The sequence below is a fragment of the Anomaloglossus baeobatrachus genome, chromosome 1 (genome assembly GCF_048569485.1).
Source record: "Anomaloglossus baeobatrachus isolate aAnoBae1 chromosome 1, aAnoBae1.hap1, whole genome shotgun sequence".
Classification (NCBI taxonomy): Eukaryota; Metazoa; Chordata; class Amphibia; order Anura; family Aromobatidae; genus Anomaloglossus; species Anomaloglossus baeobatrachus.
In genome coordinates, this window is record NC_134353.1 from 948,843,664 (window position 1) to 948,866,624 (window position 22,961).

General features: G+C 47.6%; 1 protein-coding gene across 1 annotated transcript in view; it reads left to right on the top strand.

Moving 5' to 3' along the window:
• The first annotated feature begins 9,198 nt into the window (after window positions 1-9,198).
• Window positions 9,199-22,961, top strand: part of LOC142257282 (uncharacterized) — a 73,179-nt gene continuing 59,416 nt past the window's right edge. The window contains exons 1-7 of the mRNA XM_075329453.1: window positions 9,199-9,275; window positions 17,171-17,309; window positions 17,771-17,947; window positions 18,030-18,153; window positions 18,235-18,299; window positions 18,500-18,602; window positions 21,191-22,873. Of these exons, the coding sequence (XP_075185568.1) occupies window positions 17,232-17,309; window positions 17,771-17,947; window positions 18,030-18,153; window positions 18,235-18,299; window positions 18,500-18,602; window positions 21,191-22,873 (2,230 nt within the window). The 5' untranslated portion in view covers window positions 9,199-9,275; window positions 17,171-17,231. The remainder of the gene's footprint in view (window positions 9,276-17,170; window positions 17,310-17,770; window positions 17,948-18,029; window positions 18,154-18,234; window positions 18,300-18,499; window positions 18,603-21,190; window positions 22,874-22,961) is intronic.

Genomic DNA, 22,961 nt, shown 5'->3' on the forward strand with positions numbered 1-22,961 from the left:
ACACACACGCACACAGCAGTTCCAAAATGCCATAGAAATGGCTGGGGACTTGCTGTACTGCAGATTTTTGAAAAATCCGCGGAATTTCCGCGAAAAAATTGCGGCAAATTCCGCAAATTTTCCACAGCGTGGGCATATAGCCTAAAACCGGTACTTGCACCTGGAGTCTGCCACTGCCACCACTGCTACTCAGGACACTGCCAGTGTCACAGGTATGATTTTATCACAACTTTATAACACACTTATAAGCTTTGGCATAGCAGTCTCCTCATTTGTTTCCCTTATTACAGGCTTGAATATATAGATTCACCTCAATTCCCGAGGCATTATTCCTATTACAGTGGAACTTTGGTTAACGAGAACAATCCGTTCTGGGAGTGTGCTTGTTAACCAAGTTACTCGTTCAGCAAAGCAAGATTTCCCATAGGAAATCATTGCAATGCAGACAATTCGTTCCACAACTTGTTAAATGTCCCATCCTGATCCCCTATTGTGCCATTCCACACATACACAAACACACACAAACACGCACAAACACACACAAACACACACAAACATGCACATACATGCACATACTATGCTCACCTTAACTTCGTTCCATCGCCGGCCTCCTAGATCTTGACGGTCGCCGGTACAGGATGTGTATCGGGTAACCATCGCAACGACGGAGGAACTTCCGCTGCCAGAGCGCTGACGTCAAAGGCATGAGCCACTTGCCTCTGATTGGCCAGCGCGCTGACTTTGAGTAGCGGCTGACAGCGGAAGTTCCTTCCTTGTCGCGATGGTTAACCGGTACACATCCTGTATCGGCGAATTGCAAAATCCAGGAGGCCGTCAATGGCACGGAAGGTAAGGTGAGCATAATACGTGTGTGTTTGTGCGTGTTTGTGTGTGTTTGTGCAGACTGCAAGAACGGGTTAGAGCGCGGTGGATGTACGGAACCGGACGTGTGTGCAGTGAGTATTTTGCTCGTACGGCAAAGCTTGCTCTTAAAGTGAGTTACAAATTTACAGCAAGCTTTCCTCGTTAAGCGGAATACTCGCTAACTGGGTTACTCGTTAACCGAGGTTCCACTGTACAAGGAAAGTTCTCCATTTCTTATTAATTATATAGGAGGGTGTGTATCTCCTCACATGCATAAAATCCCCCCTCCCTTTTTCTTGTCGATTTACTCTTTGTAGATGTGCTAAACCTAGTGATGAGGGAGAATAAGACAGTAACAGGTATCTCTTGTTTAACAGTGTTGCGTTGAAATTGCATTCCTTGTCCAAGGATATTCAGGCACTACACTATATACTATCCCCCGAAGAAGCGTTGGAGACGTGAAACACGTGTCGGGACGCTGGTCCCCACGTGCAACCCTGGCTTGTCATCCTACTAACATGGGTGAGTGACTTTATTAATTTGTGAGGTCACTACTTGTGACCAGCCTGTATGGGGGCAACTCTGCACCTACATACATCTCCTTAGGATGAATTGATTCACCCCTGTTTTTTCTGAACATATATCCAGGGGCACATGGGGTCTTAACTCTTTCCCCCTCTGCACCTTACCCACCTTTTTTGTTCCTGCTGTATATAAACCTTGATTGTCCTGAAGCATCACTATAATAAATATTTATTTGGCATTATATTGTCTTCATGTGATGGTTTTACGAATGTGCAAAAATTAAAGACTTTTTCTTTTTATGCCCTTCTATCTTCTAAAGTTGTTGCACACTTACGTGATGAGATTTGCCATGGGTCCCTGTTCCCTTGTCCTTTTTACACTATATACAACGCAGACTTTCATTTCGTTTGCGATTTTTCGCAGGTTCCCTTTATTTTGTCATATACCGCTATATACTTCGTTTACATGTCTATGCCATCATTTTACCTGTCTTACTTATCAGAGTTCCTCCCTAGTAGGTTGCAGACGGATCTTCTACACTACTCAAAAGGACATATTTTCCTTTATTTTCATAAAACAACTTCAGGTACTATTACCTCTATTTAGTCTTTGGCGTTACTTTAGAGATTGCATGACTAACTGTACAGTATATCCTGTCTATAGGCGCTATGAGCCCCTTCATTAAAGGGAACCTGTCACCAGTTTTTTCCCTATTAAACCAAAAATATCACCTTCTGCAGCTCCTGGGCTGCATTCTAGGAAGGTGCACCTTGTTGGTGACCCCCCTTGCAGACCCCTAAAAGAACTTTATAAACTCTTACCGTTTACTATATAAATGAGTTTGGTTAGCCAGATGGGCGGGCTCTAATTGGTCTCCTGTCCCCCCTCCTGCCGCTGTTCACCATCCCCCAGTCATGATTTACATGGATGACACCGCCCTCGTCATCGTCCACGCTGATGGAGTCTTGCGCAGGCGCATTTAGCTGTGCCCCTATCACGGGGCTGAGCATAAAGTTTCACTAGCGCGAGCGCCGGTGATGTAGTTGCGCAGGCGCGATATTATGGCCGGGTACGAGGATGACGCTGGTGAGGTCATACACAGCGACGCCTATAATCTCACGCCTGCGCAAATACATGCCCGGTGCTCGCGCAAGGGAAATTTAATGCTCAGCCCTGTGATAGGGGCACAGCGAAATGCTCCTGCACGAGACTCCAGCAGCGTGCATGATGACGGGGTCGGCATCAATTATGTAAATCATGACTGGGGGACAGCGAACAGTGTCAGGAGGGGGGGCAGGAGCCGAATTAGAGCCCACCCATCTGGCCAACCAAACTCATTTGCATAGGAAACGGTAAGATTTTATAAAATTCTTTTAGGGGCCAGCAACATGGTGCACCTTCCTAGAATGCAGCCCAGGAGCTGCAGAAGGTGATACTTTTGGTTTAATAGGGAAAAAACTGGAGACAGGTTCCCTTTATAGGCCCCGTTACATGCGTCGATTTATCGTGTGATCGCATGTGCGATCGCACCCACCCCCATCGTTTGTGCGTCACGGGCAATTTGTTGCCCGTGTCGCACAAAGTCGGTCACTCCTGTCACATGTACTTACCTCCCGAACGACCTCGCTGTGGGCGGCGAACATCCACTTCCTGAAGGGGGAGGGACGTTCACCGTCACAGCGATGTCACACAGAGGCCGCCCAATAGAAGCGGAGGGGCGGAGATGAGCGGGATGTAACATCCCGCCCACCTCCTTCCTTCCTCATTGCCGGCAGGATGCAGGTAAGCTGTGTTCGTCATTCTCGAGGTGTCACACGGAGCGATGTGTGCTGCCTCAGGAACGACGAACAATCTGCATCCAGGAATGTGACCGATATTTTGAAAATGAACGACGTGTCAACAAGCAACGATAAGGTGAGTATATTTGCTCGTTCACAGTCGCTCGTAGCTGTCACACGCTACGATATCTCAAATGATGCCAGATGTGCGTCCCGACGACATATCGCCCGATTATATTGTAGAGTGTAACGGGGCCTTAAGTCAGTAACTACAGTTAGGTCCAGAAATATTTGGACAGTGACACAAGTTTTGTTATTTTATCTGTTTACAAAAACATGTTCAGAAATACAATTATATATATAATATGGGCTGAAAGTGCACACTCCCAGCTGCAATATGAGAGTTTTCACATCCAAATCGGAGAAAGGGTTTAGGAATCATAGCTCTGTAATGCATAGCCTCCTCTTTTTCAAGGGACCAAAAGTAATTGGACAAGGGACTCTAAGGGCTGCAATTAACTCTGAAGGCGTCTCCCTCGATAACCTGTAATCAATGAAGTAGTTAAAAGGTCTGGGGTTGATTACAGGTGTGTGGTTTTGCATTTGGAAGCTGTTGCTGTGACCAGACAACATGCGGTCTAAGGAACTCTCAATTGAGGTGAAGCAGAACATCCTGAGGCTGAAAAAAAAGAAAAAATCCATCAAAGAGATAGCAGACATGCTTGGAGTAGCAAAATCAACAGTCGGGTACATTCTGAGAAAAAAGGAATTGACTGGTGAGCTTGGGAACTCAAAAAGGCCTGGGCGTCCACGGATGACAACAGTGGTGGATGATCGCCGCATACTTTCTTTGGTGAAGAAGAACCCGTTCACAACATCAACTGAAGTCCAGAACACTCTCAGTGAAGTAGGTGTATCTGTCTCTAAGTCAACAGTAAAGAGAAGACTCCATGAAAGTAAATACAAAGGGTTCACATCTAGATGCAAACCATTCATCAATTCCAAAAATAGACAGGCCAGAGTTAAATTTGCTGAAAAACACCTCATGAAGCCAGCTCAGTTCTGGAAAAGTATTCTATGGACAGATGAGACAAAGATCAACCTGTACCAGAATGATGGGAAGAAAAAAGTTTGGAGAAGAAAGGTAACGGCACATGATCCAAGGCACACCACATCCTCTGTAAAACATGGTGGAGGCAACGTGATGGCATGGGCATGCATGGCTTTCAATGGCACTGGGTCACTTGTGTTTATTGATGACATAACAGCAGACAAGAGTAGCCGGATGAATTCTGAAGTGTACCGGGATATACTTTCAGCCCAGATTCAGCCAAATGCCGCAAAGTTGATCGGACGGCGCTTCATAGTACAGATGGACAATGACCCCAAGCATACAGCCAAAGCTACCCAGGAGTTCATGAGTGCAAAAAAGTGGAACATTCTGCAATGGCCAAGTCAATCACCAGATCTTAACCCAATTGAGCATGCATTTCACTTGCTCAAATCCAGACTTAAGACGGAAAGACCACAAACAAGCAAGACCTGAAGGCTGCGGCTGTAAAGGCCTGGCAAAGCATTAAGAAGGAGGAAACCCAGCGTTTGGTGATGTCCATGGGTTCCAGACTTAAGGCAGTGATTGCCTCCAAAGGATTTGCAACAAAATATTGAAAATAAAAATATTTTGTTTGGGTTTGGTTTATTTGTCCAATTACTTTTGACCTCCTAAAATGTGGAGTGTTTGTAAAGAAATGTGACAATTCCTACAATTTCTATCAGATATTTTTGTTGTTAATTAAACGTTACAATCTGCACTTGAATTCTGTTGTAGAGGTTTCATTTCAAATCCAATGTGGTGGCATGCAGAGCCCAACTCGCGAAAATTGTGTCACTGTCCAAATATTTCTGGACCTAACTGTACATGGTGTGCAGTCTACACATTTCCGTTAAGACATTACTGGAACCTTAGAGGACTCTTGTCAGTACTAACAATAAGGTATATTACCTCTTTTTCTACCAGGATGCATATGATATCATTCAATATAATAGAATTTACAAATTTGCCACTCATTCGTATGGCCTAGGGTGTCTCGGGAGTAATCACTGTGCACTCGCGATCCATGCACTGTTGCCCATGATGTGTACTAATCAGTATTCCCTCTTTTAGGCCACCAACCTTGTTTCTTCATCTCTATGGCTGCTTTCTCTTCCCTTCCAGATCTCCTTTTTGCTATGTTCAGTGCTCTGGCTCTTGAACTGTTGCTCATTGTACTATGTGATGTTACCTTTAAACTAATCATGTTTCATGTTCTGCTAATTTCTTGTTATAATCGATATAATCATTTTTTCTACTCTGTTTGTGCTGAATTCTGTACTGATAATGAATAATGATAGGCCACAACCACTTTGTGTATATGAAAACAGACCTCATTGTATTCTTATTAATGTGTTTTCTGTCACCACATTGTTTCACTACAGACGTGTAATCCTTGATAAAGGCTAATGTTTTAAGCCGAAACGTCGGACAGGATGTACAACATTTTTTCTTTGATTCACTAAAATAAAAAGAACTATACATAAAGAACTCTCTCTTTTTATTTTTTTCTCCTTTTTGTCTGAGTGCCGAAGCATTTGCTATATTACTCTACTATATTTGGTTCAGAGCACCACACTACTGACCTTGTGAGCCAGTCATACTCTGCTTGTGTACCGCCCCGCGGCCTCGACCGCCGAGCCGCTCGGGTCCGGGCTCGCGTGTGTCGGTGGCTCGAGCGCCTCCGGACTCGGGGGTCACGTCGATCTGGCTCTCGCTATGCGCGGGGAGAATGCGGGTGTTTGGTTTTGGGATGATTGTTCGTGATACCACCCACGGGTTGTGGTGATGGTGGACACCACCGCTGCGGTCAAGGTACGGGGACTCCCGGGAGCGATGTAGTGGCGCAGCTAGGTATTGACCCCTCCGTGGGTGGGGGATGTTGGTCCCAGGGACCCGGTTGTGCGAGGGCCGGGGTGCTGGGTGCAGGGCTGCGATGCGGCGCGGTGCCGGATGGCACTGGTGTACTCACGATTAAACCACATAGAGTCACTGGTAAACCAAACGAAGGTATGAACGGGTCCTGCAGCCGGCTGCAGCTTCCTAGTCGGGTTGGCAATGTCTGCCTTTCTCCTGCACCTGTGTTTGTAGTGTGACCACTGTGCCTGGGCACTGGTAGTCCGCTCCCCGGCGTGTATGTATCAGAGGAGCCCCTTTTGCCCGCAGGCGCTGGCCCTTTATATTTTATTTATATTTATTTTTTTTTTTTTTTTTATATGGCGCTAACATATTCCGCAGCGCTTTACATGCATCAGGAACACTGTCCCCATTGGGGCTCACAATCTAATTTCCCTATCTGTATGTCTTTGGAGTGTGGGAAGAAACCGGAGTACCCGGAGGAAACCCACGCAAACACGGGGAGAACATACAAACTCCTTACAGATGTTGTCCTTGGTGGGATTCGAACCCAGGACCCCAGCGCTGCAAGACTGCAGTGCTAACCACTGAGCCACCGTGCCGCCCTTGGATCTCTGGCCTCTGGCGGTGGCTGCTATCCGGACGAATTGGGCTGTTGCCTTCAATTGGGACTTTGGTGGGAATGAACCCCTGAGGTCCAGACCGCAATCAGGTAATTCGACTACGGTGGTGGCGTATAGCCTAGTTCGGGGTCTGAGTACCCTGCCTGGTGCTCCGGTATCCTGTTGGCTCCCCGGTTCGGTTCTGGCGGGCCACTACCCTGTCCCGGTCCCTTACGGTTCCACCGTTCGTATTCCCGGTCTCCTGCAGGCGGTCACTGCCGTCTGCCTGCCTGACTGATCTGGGGTCCTAGGCTCCAGCCCAGGCCCCAAGCAGAACTGTACTCCCCTACTCTCCACTCCGCTGTTCTGTACTGGACTGTCTACTGTTTTCCTGCCTCAGGCCAGCAGACTCCTCAGTGGGCGTGTCTTTCCACCTGACTCCGCCAACCTGGTGTGCCTGTCTGACTCTGAGGGAGGCAATCAGGTCTTTGTGGTTGACTGGTGGTACCTTTCTAGTGTGGGGGTGTATGTGGTGAGTGTAGTGACCTGTGACCCCTGGGGTCCAGGGCTTCACACTACATACACAATCACTAGTCAGTCTACCCGGGACAACATTTCTGGGACACGACACCACCACTTTCCTCTCCACAGGGCCTGGGGCTGGGGGTACTACCGCTCAGCCCAGGTGCCTTACGGCAACAAAGACCACTCTGACAAGGGACTTTCTTCTTCTTTTCAACACCGGTGACTTCTCCTAAATAATCCGGGTCCGACGGAGCCCATCACAGCAGGTGACCGGTATTACCCAGGTGAGTGGCACAACACAAAGAGTGAGTAAACAACCTGGAACCGCAGCCATAGACTCTGTCTCTTGATTCCCGGCACCGCCGCTCGGCACCTCGGTGCCCGCCATTACTATTCCTTTCCTCATCCTCCCTGGGGTCCGCCCCACCTGTGGGGAGCAACACCATCCATAGCTGCTAAAACCATTTGCCCCAGAGGACAGCGACAGCAGCGGCGACTACCTCCCTGGCCACATACCACAGGTGGTGTTACGACATTCATCCCACTACTACCCCCATCAACCTTCCCCAGCCATCTTCTGTACACCTCTGGGCAATGGAGCCGAGCTAGGCCGCTCATGACAACGACAGTCGATGGCCCAGCAAGAAGTAGGTTAACCGCCTGCCCCGTGGGGCGCTACAACGGCACCGCTGATCGCGTGGCTCACTTCAGTAGCGGCCTGAACCGCAGTGAACCCGTGACGTCATTGCTGTGACACCTGCCGTACTGCGAGACCTGTAGCTGTGACGTCAGGGGTTCACTCTAGTTCATTCTGATTGCTGCGGCTCTGTGTGCACTCACAGCTGGCAGCCATGCTGTATGACCGCTGGGTGTGACAGGACAGGGATGTAGCAGAGCTGGAAGCGTTGTGGGACCTCGTGTGGATTATTTACATTCACTTACAGATTAGTGATGTGGGGTGTCTCATAGATGCCTAACATCAAAAACCTAGGGCTTAGTGGCAGCTATGGGCTGCCATTACCCCCTTATTACCCTGATTGCACCGGACCAGGGCAATGGGAAGAGCCGGGTACAGCACCAGAATTGGCGCATCTTATGGATGCACCACTTCTGGGGTGGCTGTGGCCAGCTATTCTTAGGCTGGAAAGGGCAAAAAAAACGATGGCCCTTCCCACCCTAATAATATCAGCCCCCAGTTGTCTCCTGCACCTTGGCTGGTATTAGAAAAATGGGGGTATCCCACGTCATTTTTTTTTAATAAATCAAAGAATTAAAAAAAAAAGTGTGGGATCCCCTCTATTTTTCTTAACCAGCCAAGGTACAGCAGAGAGCTGAGGGTATGCAGCCTGCAGCTGCTATTCCTGTGCTTGATATGAAAAAGGGGGGCGAGACCCCAAGTCATTTTTTTTACCCCCAGAAAAAAAAAAAAACAGCTAACCAAGCTGGCTATCAAGCTATTCTGTTATTTCTTTCTATGTATTCTGTTATTTCTTATTATGTAATCTATATGTTCTTATTATCTATCTACCCATCTAGCTATTCTTTCTATTTTTTCTACCTATCATCTATTCTAGCTATCTATCCATTATCCTTTCCTATCATATTTTGTTTCTCCTTTAAAAAAACGCAATAACAATAACGCACCAAAAACGCACCTATATTACAAGCATTTTTTTTTTTTACATTTCCAGGCTCTGTCTTACAAGGTGAAGTTAGTGCGCAGAAAAAAACTACTGCGTACGCATGTAGCCTTACACACCTACACACACACCTACACCTACACACACACCTACACACACACACACACCTACACACACACCTACACCTACACACCTACCTACACACACACACACACCCACACACACACACACACACACACACACACACACACGTCTCTGCTCTATCCTCGTGCAAATTACACATGCAGCTGCACTCCCTCCTCCCACATAAGAGGCCCAGATCATGTGACTGATCACATGACGGTGACATCACACAGGTCCTGTGAGCACAGGTGGTGCCGGCTCTGAGGTGGAGGTCAGTGCGTGTTCTCCAAGCTCCAGACGTCTCCTCACCCCGAACTACAGGAGAGAGCGACAGACCCCGCACTACACATGAGGGAGAGAGAGCGACAGACCCCGCACTACACATGAGGGAGAGAGAGCGACAGACCCCGCACTACACATGAGGGAGAGAGAGCGACAGACCCCGCACTACACATGAGGGAGAGAGAGCGACAGACCCCGCACTACACATGAGGGAGAGAGCGACAGACCCCGCACTACACATGAGGGAGAGAGAGCGACAGACCCCGCACTACACATGAGGGAGAGAGAGCGACAGACCCCGCACTACACATGAGGGAGAGAGCGACAGACCCCGCACTACACATGAGGGAGAGAGAGAGAGCGACAGACCCCGCACTACACATGAGGGAGAGAGAGCGACAGACCCCGCACTACACATGAGGGAGAGAGAGCGACAGACCCCGCACTACACATGAGGGAGAGAGAGCGACAGACCCCGCACTACACATGGAGGAGAGAGAGAGCGACAGACCCCGCACTACACATGAGGGAGAGAGAGAGCGACAGACCCCGCACTACACATGGAGGAGAGAGAGAGCAACAGACCCCGCACTACATATGAGGGAGAGAGATAGCGACAGACCCCGCACTACATATGAGGGAGAGAGAGCGACAGACCCCGCACTACACATGAGGGAGAGAGAGCGACAGACCCCGCACTACACATGAGGGGAGAGAGAGAGCGACAGACCCCGCACTACACATGGAGGAGAGAGAGCGACAGACCCCGCACTACACATGGAGGAGAGAGAGAGCGACAGACCCCGCACTACACATGAGGGAGAGAGAGCGACAGACCCCGCACTACACATGAGGGGAGAGAGAGAGCGACAGACCCCGCACTACACATGGAGGAGAGAGAGCGACAGACCCCGCACTACACATGGAGGAGAGAGAGAGCGACAGACCCCGCACTACATATGAGGGAGAGAGATAGCGACAAACCCCGCACTACACATGAGGGAGAGAGAGCGACAGACCCCGCACTACACATGAGGGAGAGAGCGACAGACCCCGCACTACACATGAGGGAGAGAGAGTGACAGACCCCGCACTACACATGAGGGAGAGAGAGCGACAGACCCCGCACTACACATGAGGGAGAGAGAGAGCGACAGACCCCGCACTACACATGAGGGAGAGAGCGACAGACCCCGCACTACACATGAGGGAGAGAGAGCGACAGACCCCGCACTACACATGAGGGAGAGAGAGCAACAGACCCCGCACTACACATGAGGGAGAGAGAGCGACAGACCCCGCACTACATATGAGGGAGAGAGAGCGACAGACCCCGCACTACACATGAGGGAGAGAGAGCGACAGACCCCGCACTACACATGAGGGAGAGAGCGACAAACCCCGCACTACACATGGGGGAGAGAGAGCGACAGACCCCGCACTACACATGAGGGAGAGAGAGAGCGACAGACCCTGCACTACACATGAGGGAGAGAGAGCGACAGACCCCGCACTACACATGGGGGAGAGAGAGAGCGACAGACCCCGCACTACACATGAGGGAGAGAGAGCGACAGACCCTGCACTACACATGGGGGAGAGAGAGAGCGACAGACCCCGAACTACACATGAGGGAGAGAGAGCGACAGACCCTGCACTACACATGGGGGAGAGAGAGAGCGACAGACCCCGCACTACACATGAGGGAGAGAGCGACAGACCCCGCACTACACATGAGGGAGAGAGAGAGCGACAGACCCTGCACTACACATGAGGGAGAGAGAGCGACAGACCCCGCACTACACATGAGGGAGAGAGCGACAGACCCCGCACTACACATGAGGGAGAGAGAGCGACAGACCCCGCACTACACATGAGGGAGAGAGAGAGCGACAGACCCCGCACTACACATGAGGGAGAGAGCGACAGACCCCGCACTACACATGAGGGAAAGAGAGCGACAGACCCCGCACTACACATGAGGGGAGAGAGAGAGCGACAGACCCCGCACTACACATGGAGGAGAGAGAGCGACAGACCCCGCACTACACATGGAGGAGAGAGAGAGCGACAGACCCCGCACTACATATGAGGGAGAGAGATAGCGACAGACCCCGCACTACACATGAGGGAGAGAGAGCGACAGACCCCGCACTACACATGAGGGAGAGAGAGCGACAGACCCCGCACTACACATGAGGGAGAGAGCGACAGACCCCGCACTACACATGAGGGAGAGAGAGCGACAGACCCCGCACTACACATGAGGGAGAGAGAGCAACAGACCCCGCACTACACATGAGGGAGAGAGAGCGACAGACCCCGCACTACATATGAGGGAGAGAGAGCGACAGACCCCGCACTACACATGAGGGAGAGAGAGCGACAGACCCCGCACTACACATGAGGGAGAGAGAGCGACAGACCCCGCACTACACATGAGGGGAGAGAGAGAGCGACAGACCCCGCACTACACATGGAGGAGAGAGAGCGACAGACCCCGCACTACACATGGAGGAGAGAGAGAGCGACAGACCCCGCACTACATATGAGGGAGAGAGATAGCGACAGACCCCGCACTACACATGAGGGAGAGAGAGCGACAGACCCCGCACTACACATGAGGGAGAGAGCGACAGACCCCGCACTACACATGAGGGAGAGAGAGTGACAGACCCCGCACTACACATGAGGGAGAGAGAGCGACAGACCCCGCACTACACATGAGGGAGAGAGAGAGCGACAGACCCCGCACTACACATGAGGGAGAGAGCGACAGACCCCGCACTACACATGAGGGAGAGAGAGCGACAGACCCCGCACTACACATGAGGGAGAGAGAGCAACAGACCCTGCACTACACATGAGGGAGAGAGAGCGACAGACCCCGCACTACACATGAGGGAGAGAGAGAGCGACAGACCCCGCTCTACACATGAGGGAGAGAGAGCGACAGACCCCGCACTACACATGAGGGAGAGAGCGACAAACCCCGCACTACACATGAGGGAGAGAGAGCGACAAACCCCGCACTACACATGAGGGAGAGAGAGCGACAAACCCCGCACTACACATGAGGGAGAGAGAGGGACAAACCCCGCACTACACATGAGGGAGAGAGCGACAGACCCCGCACTACACATGAGGGGGAGAGAGCGACAGACCCCGCACTACACACGAGGGAGAGAGAGCGACAGACCCCGCACTACACATGGAGGAGAGAGAGCGACAGACCCCGCACTACACATGAGGGAGAGAGAGGGCGACAGACCCCACACTACACATGAGGGAGAGAGAGGGCGACAGACCCCACACTACACATGAGGGAGAGAGAGCGACAGACCCCGCACTACACATGAGGGAGAGAGAGCGACAGGCCCCGCACTACACACGAGGGCGAGAGAGGGCGACAGACCCCGCACTACACATGAGGGAGAGAGAGGGCGACAGACCCCGCACTACACACGAGGGCGAGAGAGGGCGACAGACCCCGCACTACATATGAGGGAGAGAGAGGGCGACAGACCCCGCACTACACACGAGTAAGAGAGAGGGCGACAGACCCCGCACTACACACGAGGAAGAGAGAGGGCGACAGACCCCGCACTACACACGAGGGAGAGAGAGGGCGACAGACCCCGCACTACAAACGAGGGAGAGAGAGGGCGACAGACCCCGCACTACACATGGGGAAGAGAGAGCGACAGACCTCACACTGTCTGTAAACCCTGGGCTCTCTCTTTGCAGTGTAGCGGTGCGGTCCGTTCACTGCTGCAGTTTTCTCTTGGGTTGTGTATAGGCCTCTTGTTGGGATGACATCGCAGACATGAAATCTTTGGTGCTTTTCTTTCTCTTGTGTGTATATTACCTGTACTGATCTAGGGTAACTTGCTGCGCGGGAAAACCTATGTTCCATTTTGACGATTATTTATCTTATACCTTGGTCTGGGGTTTAATTCTTAAATGACATTATTAAATCTTCTCATGTAATTATAGACTTAAGCGGGCTTTACACGCTGGGTACCCGCCCCCATCTGTTGTGCGACACGGGCAAATCGCTGCCCGTGCTGCACAACATCGCCCAGACCTGTCACACGTACTTACCTGCCCAGCGACGTCGCTGTGACCGGCGAACCGTCTCCTTTCTAAGGGGGCGGTTCTTTCAGCGTCACAGCGACGTCACAGCTGCGTCACTGAACCGCCGCCCATTAGAAGCGGAGGGGCGGAGATGAGCGGGACGTAACATCCCGCCCACCTCCTTCTTTCCGCATTGTGGCCGGGAGGCAGGTAAGGAGAGCTTCCTCGTTCCTGCGGTGTCACACGGAGCGATGTGTGCTGCCGCAGGAACGAGGAACAACTTCGTTACTGTTGCAGTAACGATATTTGAGAATGGACCCCCATGTCACCGATGAGCGATTTTGCATGTTTTTGTGACGATGCAAAATCGCTCATAAGTGTCACACGCAACGGCATCGCTAATGCGGCCGGATGTGCGTCACCAATTCCGTGACCGCAACGACTTCGCATTAGCGATGTCGTAGCGTGTAAAGCCCCCTTTGCAAATACCTCACCTGAATAATACAGGACGTGCTGTCACTTGTAGTTCTTCAACGGAAGTAGAGCAGAGTTTGCTGTGCTTTTCCTGACCAGATTAAGCAGACGTTCCGGTCTCTGATGTCTGGGATCTTCAGTCCATATTTACATTGATTGTGAGGACATTGGTGGCGGTAATGTCGGTTTTTATGCACATGACAATGTATTCTGCACACAAAAAACACAAAACAAATAGATAGAAATATAATTATTAAAAGGCAAAAACTAAGCTAATTGAAGCATTTCACGACATATACTGTATTTCAACACCACAGATATTCCACACAGATTTAACTAAATTGGCCAAGTAATGTGCTCCGTCTGTCTCTTTCCCCGTCTGTGTCTCTTTCCCCGTCTGTGTCTCTTTCCCCGTCTGTGTCTCTTTCCCCGTCTGTGTCTCTTTCCCCGTCTGTGTCTCTTTCCCCGTCTGTGTCTCTTTCCCCGTCTGTGTCTCTTTCCCCGTCTGTGTCTCTTTCCCCGTCTGTGTCTCTTTCCCCGTCTGTGTCTCTTTCCGCGTCTCCACACCGACATCTTATTACCTCACATATAAGCTTCTTATACTTTGAATGTCTTTTGTTCCTATAGCAACCAATCACAGCTCCTACTCATAACCTGTAGTTCCAGGCTCCATTTACTTTAATGGAGCCATGTTTTTTGGAGAGTTACTGTAAAGCGCGGGGTTACATTTTCCTGTCAAAACATAGTCTATGACGTTCCCTGGGTCACATGAGGTGTCTGTGCAAAATTTCGTGATTGTAAATGCGACAGTGCGGATACACTTTTCTTTTCACTTTTTCCCCATTATGTATATAGGGGCAAAATTGATTGGTAAATTGGAACGCGCGGGGTTAAAATTTTTCCTCACAACACAGCCTATGACGCTCTCGGGGTCCAGACGTATGAGTGTGCAAAATTTTGTGGCTGTAGCTGCGACGGTGCAGATGCCAATCCCGGACACACACACGCACACACACACACACACATACATACATACATACATACATACATACATACATACATACATACATACATACATACACACACATTCAGCTTTATATATTAGATATGTATATTACAGTGGAGCGTCAAAATTTGTGAACCCTTCAGAATTTACTATATTCCGAAAATCCGACAAGTAGACAGAAAACCAGGTCAAAGAAAAGTAAAAAAAAATATTGGTCTTTGTCTTTTATGTCTGTGAATGGCAATAATACTGTGCTTTGCAAAATTATTCATACCCTACAAATGTATCCACTTTACACCCACAAATTTAAATGTATTTTATGTGATTTTCCATCACTAATTAGAAGTACAGTATTTGTGAAGTGTAAAGGAAAGGGGATGAACACAAATTGTGAGGTGCATTTGTGTTCAGCCCTCTCAAGTCAGTACTTTGTAGGATCATCTTTCTCTGTCTTGCATTTGTATTCAGCCCCCGGAGTCAGCACTTTCTAGGACCACCTTTCTCTGTTTTTTGGGGTCTCTCAAGCTTTGCACATCTAGAGGTGCCATTTTCCTCTTTTTCTCTGGCTCAGTGAGATTGGATGGAGACATCTGTGATCAGTAATTTTCACATCTTGCCCCAGATTCTTGGTGGATTTGGGTCTGGACTGTGACTCGGCCGTTCACACACAGGAATATGCTTTGATCTATACCCTCCATTGTATCTCTGCAGGATTTTTAGGGTCCTTGTCCTCCGGGAGGGTGAACCTATGCCCGGCCACAGGTTTTCCTCCAGGATTACCCTGTATTTAGCTCCATCCATCTTCCCATCACCTCTGAGCAGCTTTCCTGCCCCTGCTGAAGAAAAGCCTCCCCACAGCACGATGCGTCTCCACCATGCAGGTTTTGTTTTCCTCCACATATAACATTTTGCATTTAGCACCAAAAGTTCTACTCTGGTCTCATCTGACCAGAGCTCCTTCTTCCACGTGCCCGTAGGGGACACAGCAAGCAGTGAAAGAAGGTGCTCTGGTTAGATGAGACTTGAGTAGAACTTTTTGAACAAAATGCTATGTGTGGCAAAAACTAACACTGCACATCACCCTAAAAAACACCATCCCCACCATCACGCATGGTGGTGGCAGCAACCTGCTGTGGGGGGACTTTTCTTCAGCAGAGGTAGGAAAGCTGGTCAGAGGTGATGGGAAGATGGATGGAAGTAAATGCAGGGCAATCCTAGAGAAAAACCTGTTAGAGGCTACAAAAAACCTGAGACTGGAGGGTAGGTTCACCTTCCAGCAGGACAACGACCCTAAATATCCTGCAGATCTACAATGGAGGGTTTAGACCAAAGTGTATTCTTGAAAATTGCTGTTCACAGACATCTCCATTGAATCTCATTGAGCGAGAGCTTGTTTGCAAAGAAGAAGGGGCAACAATGTCACCTCTAGACCAACCCCAAAAGACTGCAGGAGTAACTGCAGATCAAGGTGGTCCTAAGAAAGTATTGACTTAGGCGACTGAATACAAATGCACAATGTATTTTTTAAACATTTTGAAAACCACGAATAATTTCACAAACACTTTCTACATAGAGTGGATATCACATAAAATCCTAATAAAATACCTATAAGTTTATGGGTGTAACGTGAAAAAAAACAAATGTGCAAAAGTTCATGGGGTAGGAATAATTTTTCAAGGCACTGCTTGTGAACCTTTTGCTCTCCGTGTCTGGTGCAGTGATTGTTGATTAGTTCCTCACATCGGCTTGGATGAATTTTAGCTTTTTGATTCCTACTAAACAGCTGTTTTCTCCCAGCAGCTGCTGACTTCAGGTCATTCCACGACATTTCTATAGGGTTAAGGTCTATATTTAAATCTATAACTGCAACCAATCAGCGGTCATTAATGGGCCGCTTAACCCTCACTTCCTTCGGACAAAACTGAATGTGGGAGGAAGTGAGAGCAGTGGTTTGGACTTCCTCCACACCTCAGTTTTGTCCAAAGGAAATAAGTGGTGCGTGCAATTAGCTGCCTCTTATTTCCTGCAGGGCTCATGTCACATTACTATTTCATGCGACACATGGCACAAGAGCAGATTACAGGCTTTTTATTATACATCAGGTTCTATATTCATTTAAAAAGGGTTGTCTGAGTAGTGGGCAAAACCTTTAACCCTAGCTAACGTCAGAGAGGCCTTTAGTTGCTTAGAGGTTTCCTTGGGTCCCTTTGTGAACAGTTTACATATTGTTACAAGCACCAATGTCTTCATTCATTATCTCTAGATGATATTGTGTTTTTCATGTCTTCATTTTTTTTCAACATGTTTCAATTCTTTTTACTCTATAGGAACCACCGTAGATTTTTTTTTTTTCTAAATAAAAGATATTTCCAGATTGACTCATCAAAGATGAATAAGGAGAGAGGCAAGATGGTAGAGAAGATATTAAACCTGACCCTGGAGATAATCTTCCATCTTACTGGAGAGGTGAGAGGCTCTGATGTCATCACATTACATCATTATCTATAGGAATAACAGAGGATATGACCGGGGAGGTGAGAGGTTCTGATGTCATCACATTACATCATTATCTATAGGAATAACAGAGGATATGACCGGGGAGGTGAGAGGCTCTGATGTCATCACATTACATCATTATCTATGGGAATAACAGAGGATATGACCGGGGAGGTGACAGGTTCTGATGTCATCACATTACATCATTATCTATGGGAATAACAGAGGATATGACCGGGGAGGTGAGAGGTTCTGATGTCATCACATTACATCATTATCTATGGGAATAACAGAGGATATGACCGGGGAGGTGAGAGGTTCTGATGTCATCATATTACATCATGATCTATGGGAATAACAGAGGATATGATCGGAGAAGTGATGGACTCTGGAAATGTCTGTATTGATATTATTAATGTCTCCACACTCAGGGCTACACAGTAGTGAAGACCTCTAGTGATCGCTGTCAGGCCCCTGTGTCTGAAGGATGGGGAGGAACCCTGAGCCCAATTCTGGGGCCTCCACCTCACCCCCGGATACATGAGGACATCAATGATCAGAAGATCCTAGAACTCATCCACAAGATGCTTGAGCTGCTGACTGGAGAGGTGACACTGCTGGGAATGCTGGGACATTATACAGGACGGCACTGGAGGATTCTGGGTGATGACGGTATCATTGTGTTGTCAGGTTCCTATAAGGTGTCAGGACGTCACCGTCTATTTCTCCATGGAGGAGTGGGAGTATCTAGAAGGACACAAGGAGCGGTACAAGGAGGTGATGATGGAGGAGCCCCAGCCCCGCACATCAGCAGGTAATAGACAGGACTGAATACACCCGGCCTATAATTATCTGTATGTAATAATGATGTCCGTCCTGTCTGTGTCTCCTGCAGGTCTCTCCAGTACGAGGACGACCCCAGAGAGATGTCCCGCTCCTCCTCCTCCACAGGATCCTCAGGTAGATGGAGATCTCCCCTATGAGGTGTAGACGGCTGTGACCTCCTTGTGTTCAGTCTTGTTTTCTCCTCCAGTATTAGATGTTTATACTTGTGTAATGAGAGCGGTGGAGACGGCAGGATCACAGCTGACCACAGACCTCACATGTCCGGATCTTATCTCCATTATTCCCGGGGACTTTTACAATATTTTGTTTTGCAGCTTTTGGATCCGGATAAAGATCTGAACAATATTAATTCTCCAGAGAGAAATGTGAGGGGCGATCAGCGGAGTAACGAGGAGATTCCTACAGATCACCGCCCCGGTGAGTACAGACCACCCAATAACGCACACAAGTCACTGATTCTTCTTTTTCTCTGCATAATATCTAGGCCTAGTTCTATTTCCTATTTTCTGCTGTCAATATATTTGGGTCCCAGAAATGTGGTGAAATAAATGAAATTGCGTTGAGGGATTTCTAGAATTATTTATCTGCTAAAATCATTTCAGCAGAGGAATGAACAGAATATCAGCTTTGAAAATAGGAAAAAGTACACAGTATTTCCATCTTTTTGCCATTGTTTTTGTTTAGAAAATGTACAGTTTGTGGATTTTTGTTTGCAATCCAAGGCAATTGTGTGTGGGAAATACCGTATTTTTCAGATTATAAAGCCCAATTTTCCTCCCAAAAATTTGGGAGGAAAATGAGGAATGCGTCTTATAACCCGATTGTAGCTTAACATGAGTTGGTGGAGAGGGGTAGCAGGAGGCAGGGGTGTGAGGGTCGGCCTGGGCTATAGGCCGTTTGTCCAGATGTAATAAGATTATCTGTGTGTAAATAATCAAAATATTGATGTCGTTGCATAATCATCTCTGTCTCTTATGACAATCGCATAGAAGCTTCATAATATGATTCTTAGATGTGTATTCTGCAAAGTGTTAACAAAGATAATAAAGCCAAAATGAACAATGAACAAAGAGGTATTCATAACATACTGAGAGGATTCATAATCAGTTGGTTCACATCATGTGGGATGTTGACTCCTTGTCTTGCTCCAAGGTCGAAGTCGAATGTTGTATTGTATAATCACAAGATTCTTTAATATACGGGTCAGAAGCTGGCTTCTGCTCAGGCAGTGAACACGTGTCATTGTCTGATTCAATTACTGTATATCTGCGCAGATCGAACTCCATCTCTGTGACCCTGAGAAATCCCATTTTGTGATTTCCCCAAAATTTCCAACCTTGATAGGGTCATTGCTGGCGGCCACTGTGCTGACGGCCACTGTGCTGGGGGGAAGTGAGGTAGGGGTCATTCTTAGGTCTGCGGTGCAGCTTCAAATAATGGTGCCCGAAGTAGGCGCATGCGTAGATGAAGCTCCGGGCTCAAGTTCTTATCTGCGCACGCACTGCCTCCAGCCGAGCAGCAGACTTAAGGAAAACAGCGCCCGGAGTTCTCAGCTTGTCATTGAGCCGATATCTCAATCTGCACACTCGCCGACTTTGGGCGCCATTTCTTTGAAGCCTGCACCACCGATTTAAAGGGAAGCTGTCAGGCCCAATATGCACCCAGAACCACAAGCAGTTCTAGGTACATATTGCTAATCCCTGCCTAACCGTACCTGTATACACTAGCATAGATAGAGCGATCTTTAGATAAAGTATTTCTAAAGATCTTTTATCATATGCTAATGAGCGAAAGGCCTAGTCCCCTGGGCGTTCCTAGCCCTTGCCGGTCGCCACCATTAGCATGTTAGTACACTCCTGTGGGTGTGGTAACATACTAATGAATGCGCAGCGTCAGAGGCTGGTCGCGCTCATCTCACTGCTGACATCTCCACCCGACGCTGGATTTCGGCTCAGTGCACATGATCCCAGACTTCCGGTCACGCGCGCTATTTCAATTTGAAGCCAGGACACGTACACCCGGCTTCATAGTGCGCATGACCGAAACTCCGGGGTCATGCGCACTGAGCCGAAATCCAGCGTCGGACGTGATGGCAGCGGAGAGGTGAGTGAGATTATCCTCTGACGCTGCGTATTCATTAGCATGTTAGCACGCCCTCAGGGGAGTACTAACATGCTAATGGAGGCCGAGTAGCCAGGGGAACTAACTCCCACGCAACTAGTCCTCTCGCTCATTAGCATACGATAATAGATCTTGAGAAATACTTTTTCTAAATATCTCTTTATCTATGCTAGTTTTGTACAGGGACGGTTAGGCAGGGATTAGTGATATGCACCCGTACCGCTTGTGGTTCTGGGTGCATATTGCACCTGACTGGTTCCCTTTAAGGATGGCCCCTACCACACCTCAACGCCCACAGCACAGTGGCCTGCAGCCCACAGCAGTTTCTGGATCTTGCCTGCCTCAAGGCGCCCGCAGCGAGCATCTGGGACACCCGCCGCAACATTGCCCTGCTCCACCACCGCCACTGTCTCCTGTGACCCAGCTCCACAACTGTTGCCACCTCCCCCTTCAGTAAGACAGCATTGGAGCTTTTTTTTACCTTTATTTTTTTTTCTAAATTTAGGGTGCGTCTTATAATCCGGTGCGTCATATAAATCGAAAAATACAGTTTGTACTTGGATGGGGATTTTTGTTCTTCACTCCTGTGTCCTTGTAGAGTCTTTAGACTCTTTGTTTTTCATTATTTCACACATGTGACCACATGTAGGAGAGCTATAGATTCTGTTCTTGTGGCACTGACTATGAAACATCCATATTATTATGTACAAGTTTGTGATTTTCCTTTTGAAATTGTAGAAGAGTTGTCTTGGTAATAAGACATCACTATTTGGGCAGCACAACAATACTGCAGTCAGGGGCCTGAGAATTACCAGTGAACACCCAAGTTACTATGTTATTTTGTTTAAAACTTACAAAATCTTTTTTTTATTTTTTTCTGTCAGGTGATTGTGGTGTTATACATCGTATATATGATAAGCAAGTCTTCCCAGAGTTTTCCTCAGCCCTTCACATCCAAGATCCCTCATCTGATGCTTTTAAACAAGTCTTATTTCCTGATTCACTGCAGAATGAAAGTCATATAAGGGTGGTTCAACACGAAAGAGCTGAAACAGAGGAGAAGCCGTATTTATGCTCGGAATGTGGGAAATGGTTTCCTCAGAATTCATCTCTGGTTGAACATCAGAAAACTCACATAGAGATAAAGCCTAATTTATGTTTAGAATGTGGGAAATGTTTTAACAGCAAATCAAGTCTTGATGTACATTTAATAACTCATCACACAGGGGAGAAACAGTCTTCATGTTCAGAAAGTAAGAAATGTTTTACCCAGAAATCAGATCTTGGTACACATCAAATAATTCACACAGGGAAGAAGCCATTTTCTTGTACCCAATGTGGAAAGTGTTTTAGACAAAAGACAACTTTAATTGTACATCAAAGAACTCACACAGGGGAGAAGCCATATTCATGTTTAAAATGTGGGAAATGTTTTACCTCAAAATCATGTCTTGTTAACCATGAGAGAATTCACACGGGGGAGAAACCATTTTCTTGTACCCTATGTGGAAAGTCTTTTAGACAAAAAGCAACTCTAATTGTACATCAAAGAACTCACACAGGGGAGAAGCCATTTTCGTGCTCAAAATGTGATAAATGTTTTACTTGGAAAACACAGCTTGTTAAACATAAAAGTGTACATACAGGGGAGAAGCCATTTTCTTGCACCATATGTGGAAAATGTTTTAGACAAAAGTCAGCTCTAATTGTACATTGGATAATTCATACAGGAAAAACATTTCCATGTCAGGAATGTGGAAAATGTTTTACGCAGAAATCACGTCTTTTTAAACATCAAAGAAATCACACAGGAGAGAAGCCCATTCCATGCTCAGACTGTGGAAAATGTTTTAATTATAAATCGCAGCTTGATGTACATCTGAAAACTCACACAGGAGAGAAGCCATTTTCTTGTACAGAATGTGGAAAAGGCTTTGTTCACAAATACAATTTTGTTAGACACATGAGAATTCACACAGAGGAGAAGCCATTTTCATGCAATCTATGTGGGAAATCTTTTACTCAGAATTCATATCTGGTTGACCATCAGAAAACTCACACTGGATTGAACACAATTTTATGTTTACAATGTGGAAAATGGTATAGCAGTAAATCCAGTCTTGATGTACATGTAAGAACTCATCACAAAGGGGAGAAGCCGTATTCATGTTCCGAATGTGCAAAATGTTTTCCTCGGAAATCGGAGCTTGTTAGACATCAAAAAATTCACACTGGGGAGAAGCCATTTTCATGTTCAGAATGTGAGAAACGTTTTACCCATAAATCAGGCCTTGTAAGACATCAAATAATTCACACGGGGGAGAAGCCCTTTTTATGTACAGAATGTGGAAAGTGCTTTAACCAAAAGTCATCTCTAATTTCACATCAAATATCTCACAAGGGAAAACCATTTTCATGTCCAGAGTGTGGAAAATGTTTTACTTTGGAATCGCAGCTTGATGTACATCTAAAATCTCACACAGGTGAGAAGCCATTTTCTTGTTCAGAATGTGGAAAATGCTTTGTTCACAAATCTGCTTTAGTTAGACATCTGAGAACTCACACAGGTGAGAAGCCATTTTCATGTACTGTATGTAACAAGTGTTATCAGCGAAAGTCTCTTTTAATTGCACATCAGAGAACTCACACAGAAAA